The sequence below is a fragment of the Nannospalax galili genome, unplaced genomic scaffold (assembly GCF_000622305.1).
Source record: "Nannospalax galili isolate Female #2095 unplaced genomic scaffold, S.galili_v1.0 scaffold294, whole genome shotgun sequence".
Taxonomy (NCBI): Eukaryota; Metazoa; Chordata; class Mammalia; order Rodentia; family Spalacidae; genus Nannospalax; species Nannospalax galili.
This window is the reverse complement of record NW_008335053.1, coordinates 223,373-241,889: the sequence shown is the minus strand read 5'-3', so window position 1 is coordinate 241,889 and position 18,517 is coordinate 223,373. Positions and strand designations below refer to the sequence as shown.

The following is an 18,517-nucleotide window of genomic DNA, read 5'->3' as shown; positions in this document are numbered from 1 at the left end:
CTTTCACACAGACTTATGTTCATGTGTGCAGTGAGACACGCAATATACCACAAAGAATCCTACCATCCAAGGTCCCATAAGAGCTGCTGGGCTGCCTGGCCAGGGCATCCCTGAGACAGGAAAATAAGGACAAAGGCTTAAACATGCAGGTGGAAAGAATGGAAATGAGAAGGTCAGAAGTATGGGAAACCTGTAAGACTCTATGAAAGAAATTTGAGAAAATCCCAGAAATTCCCATCGTCTCCTCCCTGTCTCAATACTGCACATGATCCCAAACTGTGCACTGCCTCTAGGGGCCGGCCATTGCAGCTATTTCAGGTCTTGGTGAGCTGCTCTGGCAGCCCTGCTTCACTCTCATGGGACTCCCAGGGCTGGTGTGTATGGGCAAGAGGCTGAGTGCCACACACATGCCACTCCCACCCTTTTCCTGTGGCTGGTTATTCAGTGTTACATAAAGAATCAGCCTCAGGTAATGGATCCTAGGAAGAAACTACATACTAAAATATGCAAAATTGATTCTAGGAGGGTCTCCCTGACTCAAAATCCAGACTGGATTTTCCTAGTGGACCCCCCTCCCAGACTGACAAAGACAATCTTTAGAGTCAACGTTCCATGAGAACTTTACATATGGTGACATGTTTAAAGCTGATATGACATGGGAACTGTACTAGTGGTCCCATATTACAGATAAGCAAATTGAGACACAAAATTAAGTAGCTGACCAAAAGAACACAGCCAATACTTAGTTTCAAACCCAGGCAGACTGGATCCTTAACTGTCACATGCAATTGCCCTTAACATGTTTTCTTGCCTCTTAACGCATTTTCACTTCAGATGACAATGCCAACAGAGCCTGGTTTGATGCCCTCCAGAAGCAGCTCTTTCCAGTCTGAGGCCTGGAAGCCACCAAGGAAATGTAGCCATGAATGCTCCTTCAAGGGTAGAACACAAAGCTAAAAGCACCTGCTCTGGGCTCTCTAGAATGATACAGCAAAGCCCTGATCCTCAGTTCTTCAAGGCAAAAAGAGCAGTTCCTCTCTATGGAGAAGCCTGGCCCTCTTGGATCCCCACCCTGAAGAGCCCAGATGAGTCAATAATGGGGCTGGTGACCAGGAGGACTGCAATGAAGGGATCGCCAGGATCTAGCCAACTCCTTGGAGGTGGGAGGCCCTGCAGATTCCCTATTCTCCCTACTTCCTAGCGGGAGGCAGAGGTGGCCAGGTGAGGACTGGGAGGCTGTGACTCACTTGAAGAAGTCTTCCTTGCAGTAGACGCTTCCGGCTCTGGAAAAGCACCTGTCAGCCAGCTGCATCTGGCAGTCTGCACACTTGAGGCAGGAGCTATGCCAATGTCTGTCCAGGACCTTCAGGATGAACTTGTCCAAAATGTGCTGGTTGCAACCAGCACACTGGGGGATCTCTGTGGAGAGAGGAGAGACAGTGTGAGCCTTCCACATAGTCAGACAAGACCATGAAATAAATGCCTGACAGGACCTAACCCTGCCATATTTTCACTACTGGGCAGAAGCTGTACTAAAACATTAGCCCCAAAGTGAACCATGCCTAGGCATGGACTGAGGCCATCTGGCCTGAAAAGAAAATGATATCAGGGGTGTGGTTAAGCCAAGGTTCAGGCCTGAGGATGCTCAAGGGAATCTCAGTATCCTGAAGTACAACAGATGCAATGATTGGCTCAAACAGTCTGGCCCCTACTGATGTTCTATCCTGTGCTATTGACTGGAAATCTATCCATTGATTTTTCCAGACTCCCTTGCAGCTTGGTTTCTGAAGTGCTAAGGATAGAACCCAGTACCACACACATGCTTGGCAAGTGCTCTATTACTGAGCCATACCCCGGCCCACAGCTTGTGTTTTGAGTTGATTGAGAGTCCGCCAATCAGATGCACCTAGAGAAACATTAATTCAGAACTAAGTTAATGTAGGGATAGCTGAGGGGCAGGCTCACCTCATACTGGTGTGGGTCTTAGTGGAGGCAATGAGGAACTGTGGTTGAAATTTTCTGATCAGTCACCTGGCAAAGGCAATGAAATTCTGGAAGTTGGAAATTATTCCTGGAAGCTTAGCCTGGAGCTGGCTCCACCAAATTGAAAGTCACCTAACATATGGTAATGAAAGTGGATTCGGTTGTTTGCAGCTGAACTCTAATCACTGTCCCATGTTTTTCTGACATATTATCTTTATCAAGGAATTGCTTGGAGGTATGATAGTATCTTAAATCATTGACTGTTGCAAAAGCTTTTCAATGGTCAGGCTTCCATGGTTGGATGAACAAACTGCGCTAGTGTCTCTGGCCAGTTTTCCCTATACTCCTCTGCACACACACCTAAAAGAGGGGAAATAACAAACAGTAAGACTAGAAACACAAAAGTCAAGCATTGGCCCTCTTCTAGAATCCTCCTGGTATACACTTATGAGGTCCACTCATAAGAAACTCCATAAGGAGTTTCTCTTATCTGTTATAATTTGCTTTTACTAATGGTTTGCACACAGTCACTCCCACTGGAAAGGAGCAATCCTTAGGAGGCAAGAGCAGTATTTCATCTTCATCAACTAGCAGGTGCTTGGCACAAAAGGATAATTTCATAAGGTTAACTACTAGATAACAACTGTTCCAATCTGCATTACAAAGCTCACCTGAAACAGTTCCTTGGTTTTTCCTACACTCTCCACAATGTCAACAAAAGTACCAAAACCAGATAGATTATGATTCCCATATTTCTTTACCCCTATAATGCTCATGGGTGGGATATGAATCTTAAAATGTTAACATAGGGAAAACACTGATTTTAAAAAAATTGAGCATATCAAAATCTTCATAGCGGGAGCTGGAGAGAGGGCTCAGCAGTTAAGAGCACTGACTGCTTTTGCAGAGGACCTAGGTTCAATTCCCAGTACCCACATGCCTGCTAGCAACCGTCTGTAACTCCAGTTCAACATCATCAATAGCCCTAAGTGGCCACCTTGGATCCAATTAAGCCCCAACCTCACTTGTTCCTTAGAGAACCTAAGCAGTACTAGCATTCACTTGAATATCAGATCTGTTATCCAATGTCTTGCTCCTTGATCCCTTTCACAAGTACCAGGAGTCACACTGAGGTAGATACAGGCAGGCTGGACACTTGCTAATTGTCCCAGTTCATATGCAATTTTTTTTTCTTTCTATTTCAAAGCTTTTTCCCAAGCCAGGCATGTGGCACACACCTGTAATTCTAGCACTTGGGAGGCTGGTCAGGAGAATCAAGAGGCAGAGGGCAGACTAGGCTACATAGTGATACTCTGTCTCAAACAAAACAAAAGTGTTTTCCTCTGTGGCAGGGACATTTTTCAGCTAATGAGTACATACCAAGGAGTTCTGCTTGTCCTTGGTAGCCATTTAACAAGAGAGACAGGGAGGACACACCAGACACCTGAGTTCAAATCCTCCCTCTGTTTTTCACCTTGGACAAATAACCCCCTTTGCAGTTCCTCACTTGGAAAACTGGGGTGATGAGATGTTACTGCCTCCCAGGATTACTACTATGAACCAATCAAGATGAGGGAAAATGTCAGGGCCTGTACACCACAAACCTCCATCATGTTCTTTCTCTGTGATTAAAAAATAGACTAACTGCTTTAGGGGAAGGAAAGTCACCTGAGGAGCACACATGTTGGTAGGCTACATCTTTCTGAGCCTTGATAAAGTATCTCAGCACTTACCTCCCAACCCTCCAGTGGAGCCCTAGAGAATGGCCATCACACAGCCACCCTGACAGGCTCAACAGCCACCCTGACCGGCTGGGGGCAAACCTGTGTGCCTCGGGTTAGGCACTTTATCCAGCCACACTGTGGCCTCTTTCAGGGGCCACTAGGGACTGGCAACCTCCCAGAGGGGAAGGGGATGGCTTGGAAGGTGAGGTGGCACTTGAGCTAGCCAGGAGAGATTGGGGGTCGGGGAAGCACAGCTTCCGATAGCCAGATAAGCCCAGCCTCCAGCAAGGGAGAATGAGGGTAAAGCTGGTCTAGTACTCCTGGAGGGGAGGGGTTGGATGGGTTGGGGTTGGATGTGGTTGAAATTGGAAGGATGGTGTGGAGGGCTGCTTCCTCTCATCATGCAGGGAGAGGAAGCAGACAACCCAGAAACCCTTCCAGCTCAAGGAAATGAATCAAGGCAAAGGGTGCAGAACGGAGCGGGAGGAAGAAGGTTGAACAAGGCCCCTGTAGCGGGTCACAGTACGGTGGGTGCGGGGGGCCACTTGAGCGCAGAGTGGAGGCTGCGTCCTGCAGCAACTGGGCACCGCCACCGCAGAGCGCCGCCGCGCCTCGGACCTGATGGACCACTGGGGACTTCTTTGTGTGAGCGGACTGGATTCCGAGTCCGAGGAAGAGCACTGGGCAGAAGCAGCGCAGCTTCCAAGTTCAGGGCTCCAGGGCCACAGCCTAATCCTACCCAATTGTTCGGCCTGTTCTCCAAGGAGGAATACGACTGTATTTCTCCTCCCAGCCACAAATGCATGTGATGAGAGCGAGGATGTATGACCATAAAATTTATTTTCGAGCAAGGTACCTAGCGGGAGACTTAATATGATGAGTATTCAAGAGAGAATACATTAGGGCTAATGTATGCAGGGAGCGGCAGGAGGGAGAGCAGGGCATACCGCTGAGGGGGCGCTGAAGGCTGACAGACCACCCAGCCTTGAGCTAGAAGACATCCCGCTAAGTCAGGCTGAACTACTTAACTAGGGGGTCCCCACAGGAGGCCTGGGGACCAACCAGCTCCCTTGGGTTTGGCACAAATGTAAGAGATAGATTAAGGGCACCTTTTCAATTAAAAGATAAAAACCTTTCCTGTTGTATTCCACTGTCCATCCAGAGAGACAGATGACAGAGACACAGAAAAAGATACTTTTTTTTTTTTTTGGTCTTTTTGAGACAGGGTCTCCTTGTAGCCCCAGCTGTCCTGGAACTCACTATGTAGAGCAGGCTGGCCTTGAACTCACAGAGATCTGCCTGCTGCCTCCCGAGTGCTGAGATTAAAGGCAGGCACCACGCCCGGAAAAGATACTTTTTTAAAGTAAAAAGAAGTGGGGCTGGAAAGATGACTCAGGTGTTAAGAGCACATGTTGCCCCTGTAAAGAACCCAGGCTGACTCCTAGCACCCACAGGACAGCTCACAACAGTCCTAACTCCAATCTCAAGGGATCCAAAGCTCACAATGCACTTACATACATGTAGACAAAACACTCATACACATAAAATTAATTAATTAAAAAAATTTAAAGTAAAAATAAGTTCAAAACAGTTGAAAAAGACCCAGAATATGCAATGATGATGATGATGATGATGATGATGATGATGATGAAACCAGGTATCTAGGGCCTGTTGTGAGCTATGAAAGGGCTTCAGTGTATATTATTAATTTCTGATTCACACAGCTAAGCAGGGAAGGTCTGTGTCAGCCCCACCCACAGCTGAGGAAATGCTTAGAGGGCCCAGGGTACCCAGAGCCCACAGTGAGGGGATGAGATTCAAATCTAAGCCTGACTGGGCTCTCCTTAAGACAGGCTAAGCCCAGGCCAATGCTGATGGGGCCTGAGTCATCACCTTACCTGGTTTGACCCTGTCATTTTCTAGAAAGGAAATCAAAGCAGACCTTCTAGAAAGGAAAGAGCATAGATGAGCCAGGGAGTAGATGCCTAATATTTGAGCAAATGGAAACATCTGGGGCACAAATTTAGAATGTTTGTATCACGGGATGGATACCTAATGCCCAGGAGAGGGCTAGAAGCAGGAAGACTCTGTCCATGCTATCCACTGGTTTGTGGATAGCATCTTTCCAGTTCAGACCTATCCCTGCCCCTGAGAAGGTGCTGACCTATGAACTTAGACCCCACATTCCAAGCTATAATAACCTCACTTGATTAGTGAGAAATGTAAATTATCTGAAAATTGTTCAAATAGCAACAAGTCCTTTTGATATAATGAATTGTTGCTATTACTATAATTTTCATGATCTGAGGAGCCTAACCAAAACAGAGGTTATATAAGTTTCCTGCACAAAACAAAGCTGTAACAAAAATTTTCAAGGGGCATGAGAATTTTCAAATCCCCAATGAGTTCAGCTTCGTGCAGTATTTAGTAATATCACAAAATCTTCCTTTGGAAACTGAAATTTTAGCAGATCCTTGAAGTCACTAAAGACAGAATCTGATCTATAAATTGAGTTTCCAATAAAAGGAGTCATTTTATTTAAAATACAAGTTTTTAATCCTGGTTGTTCATTAAGGGTTCTGTCATAAAGTTCTCTGCTGAGGCTCTGCAGACAGCAAATTCAGGCATGGAAAGACAGAAACTCTGGAACAGCCAAGAAAGAGATGGTGATGCTGAATCACACAGCATATCACAAATCAAGTGTCATCCACCAGAGCCTCCTGTGTCGTGCAGAGTGACAGCTCAAGACACAGACCTCGACTCAGCTGAATAGACACATTTGCACCCTCACTATCCATGCAGAGCTTCTCACATACAGTCACGTACACATGCTCTTCATCTACAGAGGTGTGGATATACATGCAGAGAAACAATCCCAGATAAACAAAGACACACCCTGAGACACATGCACTCATATATCCACAAGCCTTATCTGGCTTGACTATTATTTCACAGAGGGGAAATGAAGGCAGAGAGATATTTTCAAGACTGCTGTGCTCCTTGCAGTGATGAGACAGGTGAGTCACAGGCCACGAGTGTGCATACATACAGCATACACATGTATATAGACATTCATAAACACTCAAAGTTATACACATTTAGTCCAGATACATAAACATGCTCATGTGTGCACAAGAGCACACAGCTCCCCCATCCAGGCCAAGGTATTACTTTTGTTAAAAAAAAATTATTTTTGAGACAAGAGTCTCACTATGCAGCCCTGGCTAGCCTAAAACTGGCTATGTAGACCAGGCTGTCCTCAAACTCATAGAATTCTACCTGCTTCTGCCGCCAAAGTGCTGGAATTAAAAGTGTGCCCCACCATGCCTGGCCTAAAATGACAACTAAAAATATTTTTATTTATTCTTTGAGAATTTCATACAACATATTTTGATAAAAAGTCTATTTTTAAACCAAGCTCTGTGAAAGGAAGGCACCACTGATTAATGGAGCTGTCCAGCTCTAATGTCCCAGGGAGAGTGGGAATGGGTGACACAGAAAAGCTAAAAAGGAGTAAAAACATTTCTTATATTTTGTTTGAAATGGTTCAAGGTGAATTTTGTTTGAAATAGTTCAATGGTGAATTTGTGTCAACTTTGGACCTTCAAATTCTGGGGTCTACCAAATTGTTTATAGATCAGAGTCAGACCTCTTCGGACCCTGAACATGAGCAAATTACTGAGCTTCTTTGAACTTTAGTTTTGGGGCGATAACACCAGTCTGTTATTGCTGTGCTGTGATCACATGATCTAATGAGTGTGAAACATCCAGATCCACAGTACCATTGTCCAAGTTCGACTGTTAGCTCCCTTCTCCATTGTCTCATGGGTTTATGGATTTTAAGTGGATCAAGATTACTTGAGGACTGGGACCCAGGTGTAAAGCACTTGCCTAGCATGTGGGAGGCTCTAAATTCAATCCCCAGCACTTCATATTTCCCCTTCCCTTCCTCTGCCAACACATGCAAAACTCTCCTCCATTCCCCACATTTCAAAACATCTGGGTGTACACTCCTTTCTGATCAACGTCATCATAGAAGATGAACAACAGATAATGCAATATTGCAAGACTTCCATCTCTTTGGAATAAAGAAACCTAGCAGCCTCTTCTTTAGAGCGAGGATGAATTTACTCATCATTGTATGAATGTTGGAAACAAAGAGACTGAAGCTGCCGGCTGGAGATACTTGCTATCAACATCACATAGCCAGGTAAGAATGAACTGCGTTCTGATGAACCCCTGAAGTTTCCAGCATTTTTCTTAGAACCATCTAAAAGTCCAAAGGAGAATGACTGTTCTTTGATGAGAAATGGCTGCAGAGCCTTTGCTGGAACTATAATCTTTTTCTTCATCAAGGGAGTTTATAAGATTCACAAGCCTCCCTTTAAGGCTCCTGAAGTATTTGCAGGAGGGCCATACTAGGTTTATTTTCCAGATCGTTCCAACAGAAAAGAGGATGCATTTGTAAGCCCCCAGTTCCTCCATCAGAAGTTTCATAAAGCTAGAAAGTAGAAGAACCCAAAAGGTTGGATGTGGTCTGTGGTAGATCAAATTGTCCACACCCTCTGGTGACATCTAACAAGCACTGTGCATTTTTGTTTTCTGCTCATATTTTCTCACTTTCAAGAAACTTCTCTCAAGGAACCAGGGGCCACCAGAAAACATTTCAGAGGGTGTGTGTTTGTTTGATTGATTTTAATTCTTTGAGAAATGGTGTTTTCTAACTCCTTGGTCACAGAAGGTCAATGGAGTAGAGGGGGTAAAAAAGCCACTAAAGAGCCTACCACATACATATCCAACAATGCTTCTTAAATGTATTTAAGAAGTATACCTTTCTGGGAAAATGAATCAATTTCAAATATTTCCACTGGAATTACAATGTTGATGCATAGCCTTAATGTTTTAAAACTAAGTTAGTTAGTACCAATAGGAATAATAATCATTTGACTGTGCTCTAAGGCCAGATTAATATTTTGAAAAATTATGAACATGAAGTCCTTATAAGGTATTGCTTTTTAATGGCCATTTTTTCATAATTGGGCTTGGCAATCTAATGCTTAAAATGAGATTTTCCTTGTTGCTTTCAAGAAAGGGAGCTAGACTATGTAGGGGATGCTTCTAGGATTCCCTATTGGTAGACTCCAGAAGACTCCTGCTCACTGAGCTTGACTGTCTTCTTGGGAACATCTAGGAGGGTCCCAGCCACTCCATCTGCAGAATGAGAGCCCAGATCCTGGTCTCAGAGCATCTTAAGATCACCAGCCCATTGAACTTTGTTAAATATTTTCCAAACCGGCATACTCATTCTTTCCAGACACCCTGTGAAGTGGACTTCTGAAGGTTAAGAAAATAAGGAGCTTCCCAAAGGGCACAATTTGGGGGCTGAATTGAGGCTCGAACTTTCTTTTTCTGTGGGATAGTTTCTGGAGCTTACTGAAGGCTCCACCAGTGTTCACCAAAGCCACCAATCTCTGAGACTTTTCTCCTCAAATTAGTTTTTTAGTATTTGATTTATTATTTTTATCTTTATGTGTATGAGTGTATTGTCTGCATATATGTAAGTACACCAGTGTCATGGAGGTCAAAAGAGAGCATCAAATTTCCCTGAAACTGGAGTTATGGATGGTTGTTAGCTGCCATGTGAGTGCTGGAAATCGAACCCAGGTCCTCTGCAAGAACAGTCAGTGCTCTTAACCACTGAGCCATCACTCCAGTCCCTCCCCTCAAATTCTTTAACAAGTGATTTCATCTAAGTAGCTGGCTGATATAGGTTTCCAAAAGCTTTTAATTTAGTTTATTTAAGTTTTGTTATTGACTTTTCTTATGTAGAGTTTTAAGGAAACGCATAAATAACTGAAATATTATGCACATATTTTTCTTGTATCTTCCCATTCCTATCTCACATATAAGGAGGCGAGAACAGCCATCTAAGATGTTACTGTGCCAATGACTCAGGTTCCCAGAGTACCAAAGCAGGAAGCCAGTTTTTTAAAGTCTGGGCTTGGGAAGATGTGCACAGCAGGGAGGCTCACTGATCCAGTCTAGGTATGATTACTTCTAAAGTGTCCCATGACCCAAGACCACAGGCCATACCACCTTACAGCACCTCTGCCCAACTCATACTTGAGTTCAGAAATATCTAAAACTTCAAAGAAGTAGATCAGAGATAAAGCTAAGTTAAAATGAAGGTAGAGGTTCATGCCTAGATAATTATTTCAAAAATAAAAACTTTCCAATTCAGAGTTGCCACCATCACTGCTGACAACAAAATCTTATTTTCCTACATATGCTGTCTTTTAATCACCTGACAATTGTGACCAAAAGAAACAAGGACTCTCTCTTCTAACAAGGAAGCCCAAAACCCAGAATTAGGTTACGTGGCACAAATTATGACTAGATGCATATGACATTCCCCACCCCCTTCCTGCCTCTTTGTTACTGAAGACAATTAGCTCATCTTTTATTGAGCAATTTACAGCTACTGAATATTTTCACTTATTCTAAAACTAGGGTGTTTTGAAGAGACCCTAACATAACTTTCCAAAATGTCTTATACAATCTTTCTTAAGCAATTTTCATAATCTAGTAAAATTAATCTCAATATCACCATTGCTAGAGCACAAATTCTGATTATTAATTATTTAAAAACAAAAAGAAAAGGTGTATTGAACACAGGTGGTATTTTGTGATGGTGTCAGCAGCATTACACAGAGACAAGGGACCAGCCACAAAAATGTTGGGACAAAAATCCCAATTTTAAAAATTGGCATTATGTCTAAAGTAATGATGTTCTCTACATAATTAGATCCATGTACATGCTTATAATGCATTGATCTACACGCCCTTTGTTATCTAATTTCTAGGGGTTTTTTCCCCTACTTTGTTTCGACAAATGTTTTAACAAGAAGAAAGCTAAGCAATCCTCCTGGTATCAGACATGATCCCACCTAACGTTGTCATTTCCCTTCTGCTTCCTTTCCCCCAACAGATTTTATTTTTTTTTTAAGGCAGTTTGAGGTCTCTGAAAATCTCCTTTGTTCTGTTTCTGCTTAGACAGTTCCAAAATAGACATCTCGTTAATGAAAGAGCAGATTCAAAAATGACCTAGAGATTGCTTCAGTGTTACCATGTTAAGGTTGTAGTTGGAAGCAAATAAAATCCACAATGTCAGCATCTATTTGCAGAGAAAGGATTATCTTCCAGAAGACATTCTGTTGTAGAATTAGTATCTTTCAGTGGAACATAGAACAGTCCCAGTAACTGAAAATAAAACAGAAAAATGTACTAAACAAATCCATGACTGTCTGGAGATGCTGTAGACACATCCCTATTCCCACTCCATTCCCCATCCAATTTTTGCTAAATCTGCACACAGTATTTTTCCGATGTCCTATTCTGTAGCAATATCCCATATGTTTGGCAGCCTCTCTCTCCCTCATAAGAAGAAACTTTCAATTAATTTGGCTGTAGAGTTTTGCCCTAGTAGGCTATCCCTAGAACCAATCCCTTAACCCCCCAGCATTATAATTAAAGCAAATTATACTTTAAAGGCATTTGGAGGTGAAGTACTTTGATAAAACATCTGAGGTTAGACCCAGACTGATAGAGGGAAGTTAATGGGGAGGTATAAGAAAAGAATCTAGGAAAATAGCAGTAGGAGCAAGGACTCACCAACCCAAGATGATTGCTACTCTCTCCTTAATACAGTTAACCCAAAGTGCATTTTGCAAGGAAGAATCAATTTCAGTTTTTCCAATTAAACCTAACCTGGCCACCTACCCCTAACAACAGTGCCTCAAAATGGTTGATGTGTGCTCCATTTTGATCAGGGTTCCTATAAAACCAAGGACTATAAAAAGGTGATGCTTCACAGCGGCACCTATTTGTAGTTGATTCCTCCCTGTCTTGAGCAGCAGTCAAAGCTGGAGTACTCCCTGTCTTACCCCTGGTACCCAGTGTGTCCAATCCTGAGGCTCCTACATCAGGGACAAGAAATGGATCTCACCACCCTGGCACAGCATCTCTAAGGAAATCTCTGTGTGGTGAATTCCAGCTGAGGACCTCATTCCTTCTGCACAGATTCCACCCTCCCAAAAAAAAAGAGGGGGTGGGGTGGGGAGACATGGAGAGGGATAGAGAGGAACCAGGATGAAGGAGGACTTTCAAGCCACCAAGCCAGGTTCGGGTTTTACTAAGACAATTGCCCCATTAGCTCACATCTATATTGCCAATACCAATTCCAGAAAGGAAGAGAGAAAAGGCAGAAAATCATTGCAGGAGTAAAGCCCACCCCCATCTAGTCATCTCCAGACCCAGGAGCCAATTCGGCAATGTATCTTGTGCTGCCACAGCAAGCTGCTGCTTCAGAATCTCTCTAACCTTGGTTTTTCCAAAGTGACTAATATTCTCCTCTCATCAGCTCTGTGCTTCCAAAGCTTCCCAACTCTATTCCTGATAAATTTCCCTAATTGAAAGAAATGACACAAGGTCCCTTGGCCCAACTCCACCCACCATCCCCCACCCACAACTCTTCTATTAGAGAACACAAGTTTCCTGGCCAGAGATATTTACCAAATAGCCACCATTTCTGCCTCAAAACAGGAAGCTCAAAAGGGATGTTTTAACAACGCAACAGAAAGAACCTTTAATCCCCGTTAATTAATTGTCCATTCCTACAGGGCTGTAGGCGCCTGCCCTTGCTCTTTGCCTCCTCGGTAGCACTGGGCGCTCTCTCGGTTGTCCGCTAATAGGGGTGGTAAGTAATCGCTAATTGACTGTACTGAGGAGTGAAAGGGCACTAAAATCCGAAGCAAATGGAAAATTAGGACAATGTAAATATTTAGGACTCGAGGCTGTCTACACCTGGTCAGCGGGGTCACCAGGTCACTGTTCAAACACTGTAGCCAGTGTTTTGTCTATTCAATGGAAAGAAATTGCTTTGCCGCTTCCCGCCTCCTCAGACTCCCACTTCACCTGCAGAAAGCTGGGTCTTAAAGTCACCCAGAATTTGTAGTCAGGTAGGGGCCTCCAAGGTGTCTAGAGGGCTGTCGGACCCATAATCCCTACCGCATTCAGCCCACATTCTTGCCTTAACACCCCTTTGTCAAGAGGGAGGTGGCACCGGTGGTCTCGGCCGCCCGCCCTTTCTTTAACTTCCAGCCCGGTTTCATCTCACCCTAGTTTTTCTAGAAATTCTTTTTCACTAGTTGCACCTTTCGGGTTTCTTTAAACAGGCATTCTCCTTGTTGTATAAAAAGTCATTTTTAAAAAATTATTATTTTTTTTGAGTCCAGTCCTAGGGAAAGCCGCCCGCGGGAACTCGCCATCCCAGGCGCCCGGTCACCAGCACCCCCCGCGATGGAACCAGCATCACGCAGAAGCCTTGCTTTCTCTTGAGGCTGAAGGTTTTCCAGCCCTGTCCAAGCTTGGTTCTGCCAAGACTCGAACCCAGAAGGCAGGACGGCTGCTGGCCATCTCCCTGCTCTGAAGCCGCTGCTCCCAAAATGCGAGCATCGCTTCCCAAGGATCACAAAACCCTTCAAGGCTCGTGCAGCCGGTTCTGCGGTTTAGTTTTGTCTCTGCCAACGTTTGGCGCGAAATGGGCTCCGGGAGGGAGAGAGGTGCCAGTGCGACCTCTTTTTGAGCAGCGCGCTGCGGAGGCGAGGGCCGGCCGCACCTCCCCAGAGGTGCGCTTAAAGCAGGACAGGGAGCCCAGTCACCGCCAATCGCCGGTAAACCAGAACTCGGGGCGGGAGAACAAGCTCCGAAAAGGAATGACTTGCATGGCTCAGAGCTGACAGACAGAACCCGCCAAGCAGCAGGCATGAGCAACCAGTGGACCCAAGCAGTCCCTCCCGTGCCCCACTAAGGACCAAGACCGCGGTCTCCAAGACGCGGTGCGCGCAAAGCCCTGAAGGACAGCCCTGCTTGCTTCTGCCTCCACCCGCGAGTGACCCGAAACCCAGGGCACAAGTCGAGCAAAGGGCCCTGGCCATGGACCTCCCGCAGGGGCACAGCTATGGTTTCTGGAAGAAATTCATCCACAGTTCTTGGGGCCACCCTGGACAGTGTTTACCGGCCAGGCAGCCACCAGGTCGCTGAGAGGTCATGCGGAGCACATTCCCTGACCTAAACACGCCACTCCTGTTTAACCGTATGCAGCCGGGTTTGGTTTGGGTTTTCCCGCAGACTTCACTGCAGCGGAGCAAGGTAGCAGACTTCGAATTGGAGCGGATTCCTTTGCTCACTCCCAACTTTGCAACTTCCCGGGACACCGAGGAATGGCTCAGCACACCCTTCACCTACTCCACTGAGAACTCCATGGCAGGGGTTAGTCGTTAATTCTGCAACCTGAGCACACTGGACCAGGGCTTCCCAAAGGTCCCTCCACCCTCACTGCCACCGAAAGGAGAGAGACCAAATAGGAGCTCACTCGCCCCTCACGCTCTAGGCCACCGGTTGTCAATTTAGGCGCTGCTGTGGTCACTAGGTTTCTTTAGAATCTCTAGTTCACAGCTCTGGTCGGGGGCTCGCTAGATCCTACCAGCTGGGGAAGACGACCCACCATCCACCAGGCTGGAAGCCTATCGGAGACAGCAGCCTGGACTTAGGAGAAAAAAAAAAATGATTCGTCTTAAGACTCTTTTGGTGAGATTGAAGAAGAGGAAATTCTATGTCGGAATCTGCACGATTTTTGTCCACATAGAGCATATTGTTTTTGTGGGTTCTTCTCGAACCCAGAGATAAGGTAGAAATGGAAGGAAAAGCATTCAGCTGAAGTCTGCTAGAAGTCCTGGCCTGGAAAATGGGTGCCCACGCCGTCCCAAGAAGCCAGCAGGCAGGACTAACAGGTGGAAGGCCAGGAATGCTGGGTGTAACCTATGCAGGGAGTCAGGTCATACACCCTAGAGCCTTGGCCAAGGAAGAAAGGGTAGTGGGGAGTCCCAAAGAAATCCTTCACTCAAAAGTCTACCAAATACAAAATAGATAATACTCATTCTCGCTCAGTTTTGGGATTTGAGTGAGCTGGCAGTGGTTTTTGCTGACAGGACAGAGAGTAGAGATGTCTTTCCTGTTTCCCTTTTTGCTCCCGCCAGCTGGGACCCTCTGGCCTGTCCTTTCTCCAGCGGCGGGTTCTCTGCTGTCCCGCCAGCAGGCTCTGAACTGCGGGTGTCCATCTTCCTTTCCCACAGTTCGGAGGAAGACTGTATGGAAGACGGGTCATCACGGTGGAAAGGGCAGACAAAGCTCCCCACCTTACCACACATCGTGCACTTTGCTGGACCTCCTGAGCCGGGGATTGGGGTCAGCAGGACTCAGATGAAGGCAGGGGACCCCTGGATTCTGAGACTGCAAGTGCTCACAGCACCCGACTCTGCTCATCGGTGCTGTGAGGGCTCACTTGCATCCCCAAGCCAGCCACACCACCGGCAAAGACACCAACAGCGAACCCTTTCAAAAAGGCCCTGGAAGTGGCCTGCCGCTGCCGCCAAAAGAGCGTTCGGGTCACCTATAATAAGGAGCTAGGGTTTTGAATTCCTTAGAAAGCAGCGGTCCCAGGCGGCAACTGCGGACCAAAAGGAGACCTAAGCAAGAGGAACCTTACTTCTCTACCCCAGTTGGCTTTTGGGGATCACTGCCAGCCTCTCACCTTCGGATTCTTTCCACCACCTGAACTGTGGCTTGTGAAGCTTCAAGTTCACCTGAGCTGTGCGCCGACGGGTCCCACCGCCCTGGGCACATCCCAGCCGCGAGGTCCGCATCGACCTCTGCCTCTGTGCAGTGAAGCACAAAACCCACCGTGCTGGGAGGGGCTGGCGGTGGCAGAGCCCAGAGTCGCGGGTAGAAACTGGTGAAGGAAGAGAAGTTATTACACCATGTGGTTATTACACCATTTTTCTGAAGGGGATGCATTTCACCCATTCTCAGATACGCAGGGGAATATTTCAATTGCTGCCCCAAACAAACTGGATTTAAAGTCCTAAAACCGCGTGCGGTGGCACACGCCTGTAAGCCCAGCACTCGGGAGGCAGAGACAGGCTGATCTCTGTGAGATAGAGGCCAGCCTGGTCTACATAATGAGATCCAGGCCAGCTGGGGCTACAGGGAGATCTTGTCTCAAAAAAATGAAAAAATAAAAATAAAGTCCTAAAACGCCCCTAGAGGCCAGGGCACCAAGGGCACGGATCTCTGGATCTCTATGCTGCTCCTCATGTACTCTGGAGAGTCTCGGGCAATGAAAATGCAGAAAGCATCTGTGGCAAGGGGCACGACCCAAATTTGCTTAGACCACTGGACAGTCTCCAGTGCAAATCACCCGGTGCTATAGCTCTCCCAGTAGTGGGTCCCCCCCCCAGACCTAAGGGTGTGCCCCGTACACTTCTAGGCTTATCAGTTCTTAGACAATTGAGCCCTATGACTCAGGTTTGTCTATTTGTGAGAGAAGGAATCATGTCCCCCACATGTCCCCCAGTCCCAGTACCAAGAGCTTAACAGCTAGGAGACAGACCTGCTTGTAAGGGAAGGCAAGATTCTGAAATAAAGGAAGAGAGGGGTGAAAGAAAGAAAAGGGGGAGAAAGGAGAATCCTGAACTCTTCCTGCATTAGTTTTGATCCCATGTTTCCTCCAACCTGCCTCCTCTGTCCTCCACAGAACTCAAGCAAGACAAAAGGAACGGCTCACCACCCCCTCTTGGTTGGCATTGCCTTGCTGAACCACCCCAGAGTGATAATTCTTTCTTTTTCTTTTTTTCATTCTTTCATTCTTTTCTTCATCTCCTTAAGTTTTCCATGGTATGGACCCAGATTCAGAGCCTTGGAGAACTGAACGAAGCTCTGAAGGTGAGTTCTGGACCTTTTAGGAAAGTGAGTTCCTGACATCCAACATCAAAGTTGTATCTGAGCAAAGGAAACAAAAGTCAAGGGATGGTAGATAGATACAAAGATAGATAAATAAAAAAAAAAAAAAAAAAAAAAAAAAAAAAAAAAAAAACCTTCAGAGGGAGAGTCCAGAATCCTGACAGGACACCTGCGAATCAGTCATCAGAGCACAGGTGTATGGAGTTGGACAGGACACACACACACACACACTCCCTCCATTCGCTCACTGCACAGCTACCAGCAACTTAAGGATTTAAGCACCTTGGTCAGGGTTCGCGTTTCTGTTCGTGCCGGAACTGAGAACTGTCTCTCCCTGTAGGTGCTGGTGTAAACCAACGCCGCCTACAGAATATCTTAACAGTAAATTCTCCGAGGTGCAGAGAACTTGAAACAGTTTGCCAACAGTTGACAAAAATTATAGAAAACAGTCGAGAAACAATCTCAAACAGGTGTGGATGAGCTGTCTCCACCACTCCCTTCCCCACAACTTTCCAGCGAAGCCCAGGACACCTGGTCTCCAGCCTGCCCTTTGAGGGATGCTGGGAGAGAACCCCTGCGATGGAGAGCTGGGGCGCAGGAGGGCGCGCTGGTGCGTCCTAGTTCGTAGGTCCTCTCCATCCCTGGGTGATCTAGCTCTTACTTAAACCCTTACTGCACCACTAAATCTGTGGCAGGCGGAAATACAGCCTCTAGGCAAGTCAAAAGAGGGAACCCTTCGTCTCATCACTGTGCCTAGGGTCACCTAACCGAACACAGCAGTCAGAGAGACAGGGCATAACCTGGTGCCTACAGCGCACGCTATGCTTGGGGTCTCCGCACAGATTCTCGTGGATTCTTCTGTTCAGGAGTCAGAAACAGTGACAGATTCCCTCAAGGAAAATGCCTGCGGGCGCACACCGGTGCACAGAGAAACCTGGTCACAAAACCTGCCCCAACCTCCAAGCTTTGTTAATTTCAGGCGCCCACACACCCGAATCTTTCCCTCTTTCAAATCCGCGCCACCCAGGTTGCCTACCCTCGCCTAAGCAAAGACTGATCGAGTTCACAAGTTCTTCCCAGCGCTTCTCCGCGCTGCATTCCTCTGGTAGCTGAAATGTGGCGAGCGCAGTCGCTGACCAGGAACGGTCGGTCCCCGGCGGCGGCGGCGGCTGCGGCGGCGGCAGGTATCACCCGCAGCAGTGTGGGAACTCACTAGGCTCCGGATCGCGAAACCAAGTGAGTGTCTGGGGGTCTTACGCACAGCCGGCCGGGGTACTCACTCTCCAACTTCCCGCCAGGTGGGGTGAAGTTGCACTAGCGGTTCTGCGAGCTGTAGCCATCGTGGAGAACAACTATCTCGGGGAACACTTTTGCCCTCTGGCCTGGCCTGCACCCTGTACCCCCTGTTGTACCCAAACAGCATCATCCCCAGGGTTCCCCAAAAGCCACGGGCCGAAGAAGCCAGTTTTCGAATCCTTGGGCCCTCCACGATCAGTATCCCTGGAGCTTTAATATTGGATCCCAAACAGTCAAGAGCCAGGCCCATCAAAAACACACTGATAGACCCCTGCCCTGTGACCACCTCTGCGCCCGGACCCCTCCCGGCCTGGGCCATTAGCAGCGTCCGGCCTGCCCGAACCCGCTGAAGCTGTTAGATGTCTTGTTATCAAATTAAATCAGCGAGAAAGGGGGTTGTCTTACGTTGCATAGGCACACCGAGCATCTCTGGGAGCCCCTTGACAGCCCCCTCCGCGGGGACAGCCGCGCTCTGCATCATCTTGGAGCAAGAGGCAGTAAATCGCAGTCTACGGAGATCTCTCGCTCTCTCCCTCCAGCTGGATTCAGAAATTTGAAAATAATAATAAAAAACCCAACCAGGCCGCTGAAGTCGCAGTGGAAGCCGGGCCCTCCGCCTCTCCCGGAGGACTCCACAGGCTGGCCGGCCCCCTCCC

General features: G+C 46.8%; 1 protein-coding gene across 1 annotated transcript in view; it reads right to left on the bottom strand.

The window, feature by feature from the left end:
• Lhx4 (LIM homeobox 4) overlaps positions 1-18,486 on the bottom strand; it is a 41,559-nt gene extending 23,073 nt beyond the window's left edge. The window contains exons 1-2 of the mRNA XM_008829738.1: positions 18,267-18,486; positions 1,248-1,419 (exon numbers count right to left, since the gene is read on the bottom strand). Of these exons, the coding sequence (XP_008827960.1) occupies positions 1,248-1,419; positions 18,267-18,342 (248 nt within the window). The 5' untranslated portion in view covers positions 18,343-18,486. The remainder of the gene's footprint in view (positions 1-1,247; positions 1,420-18,266) is intronic.
• Between the last annotated feature and the right edge of the window lie 31 nt (positions 18,487-18,517).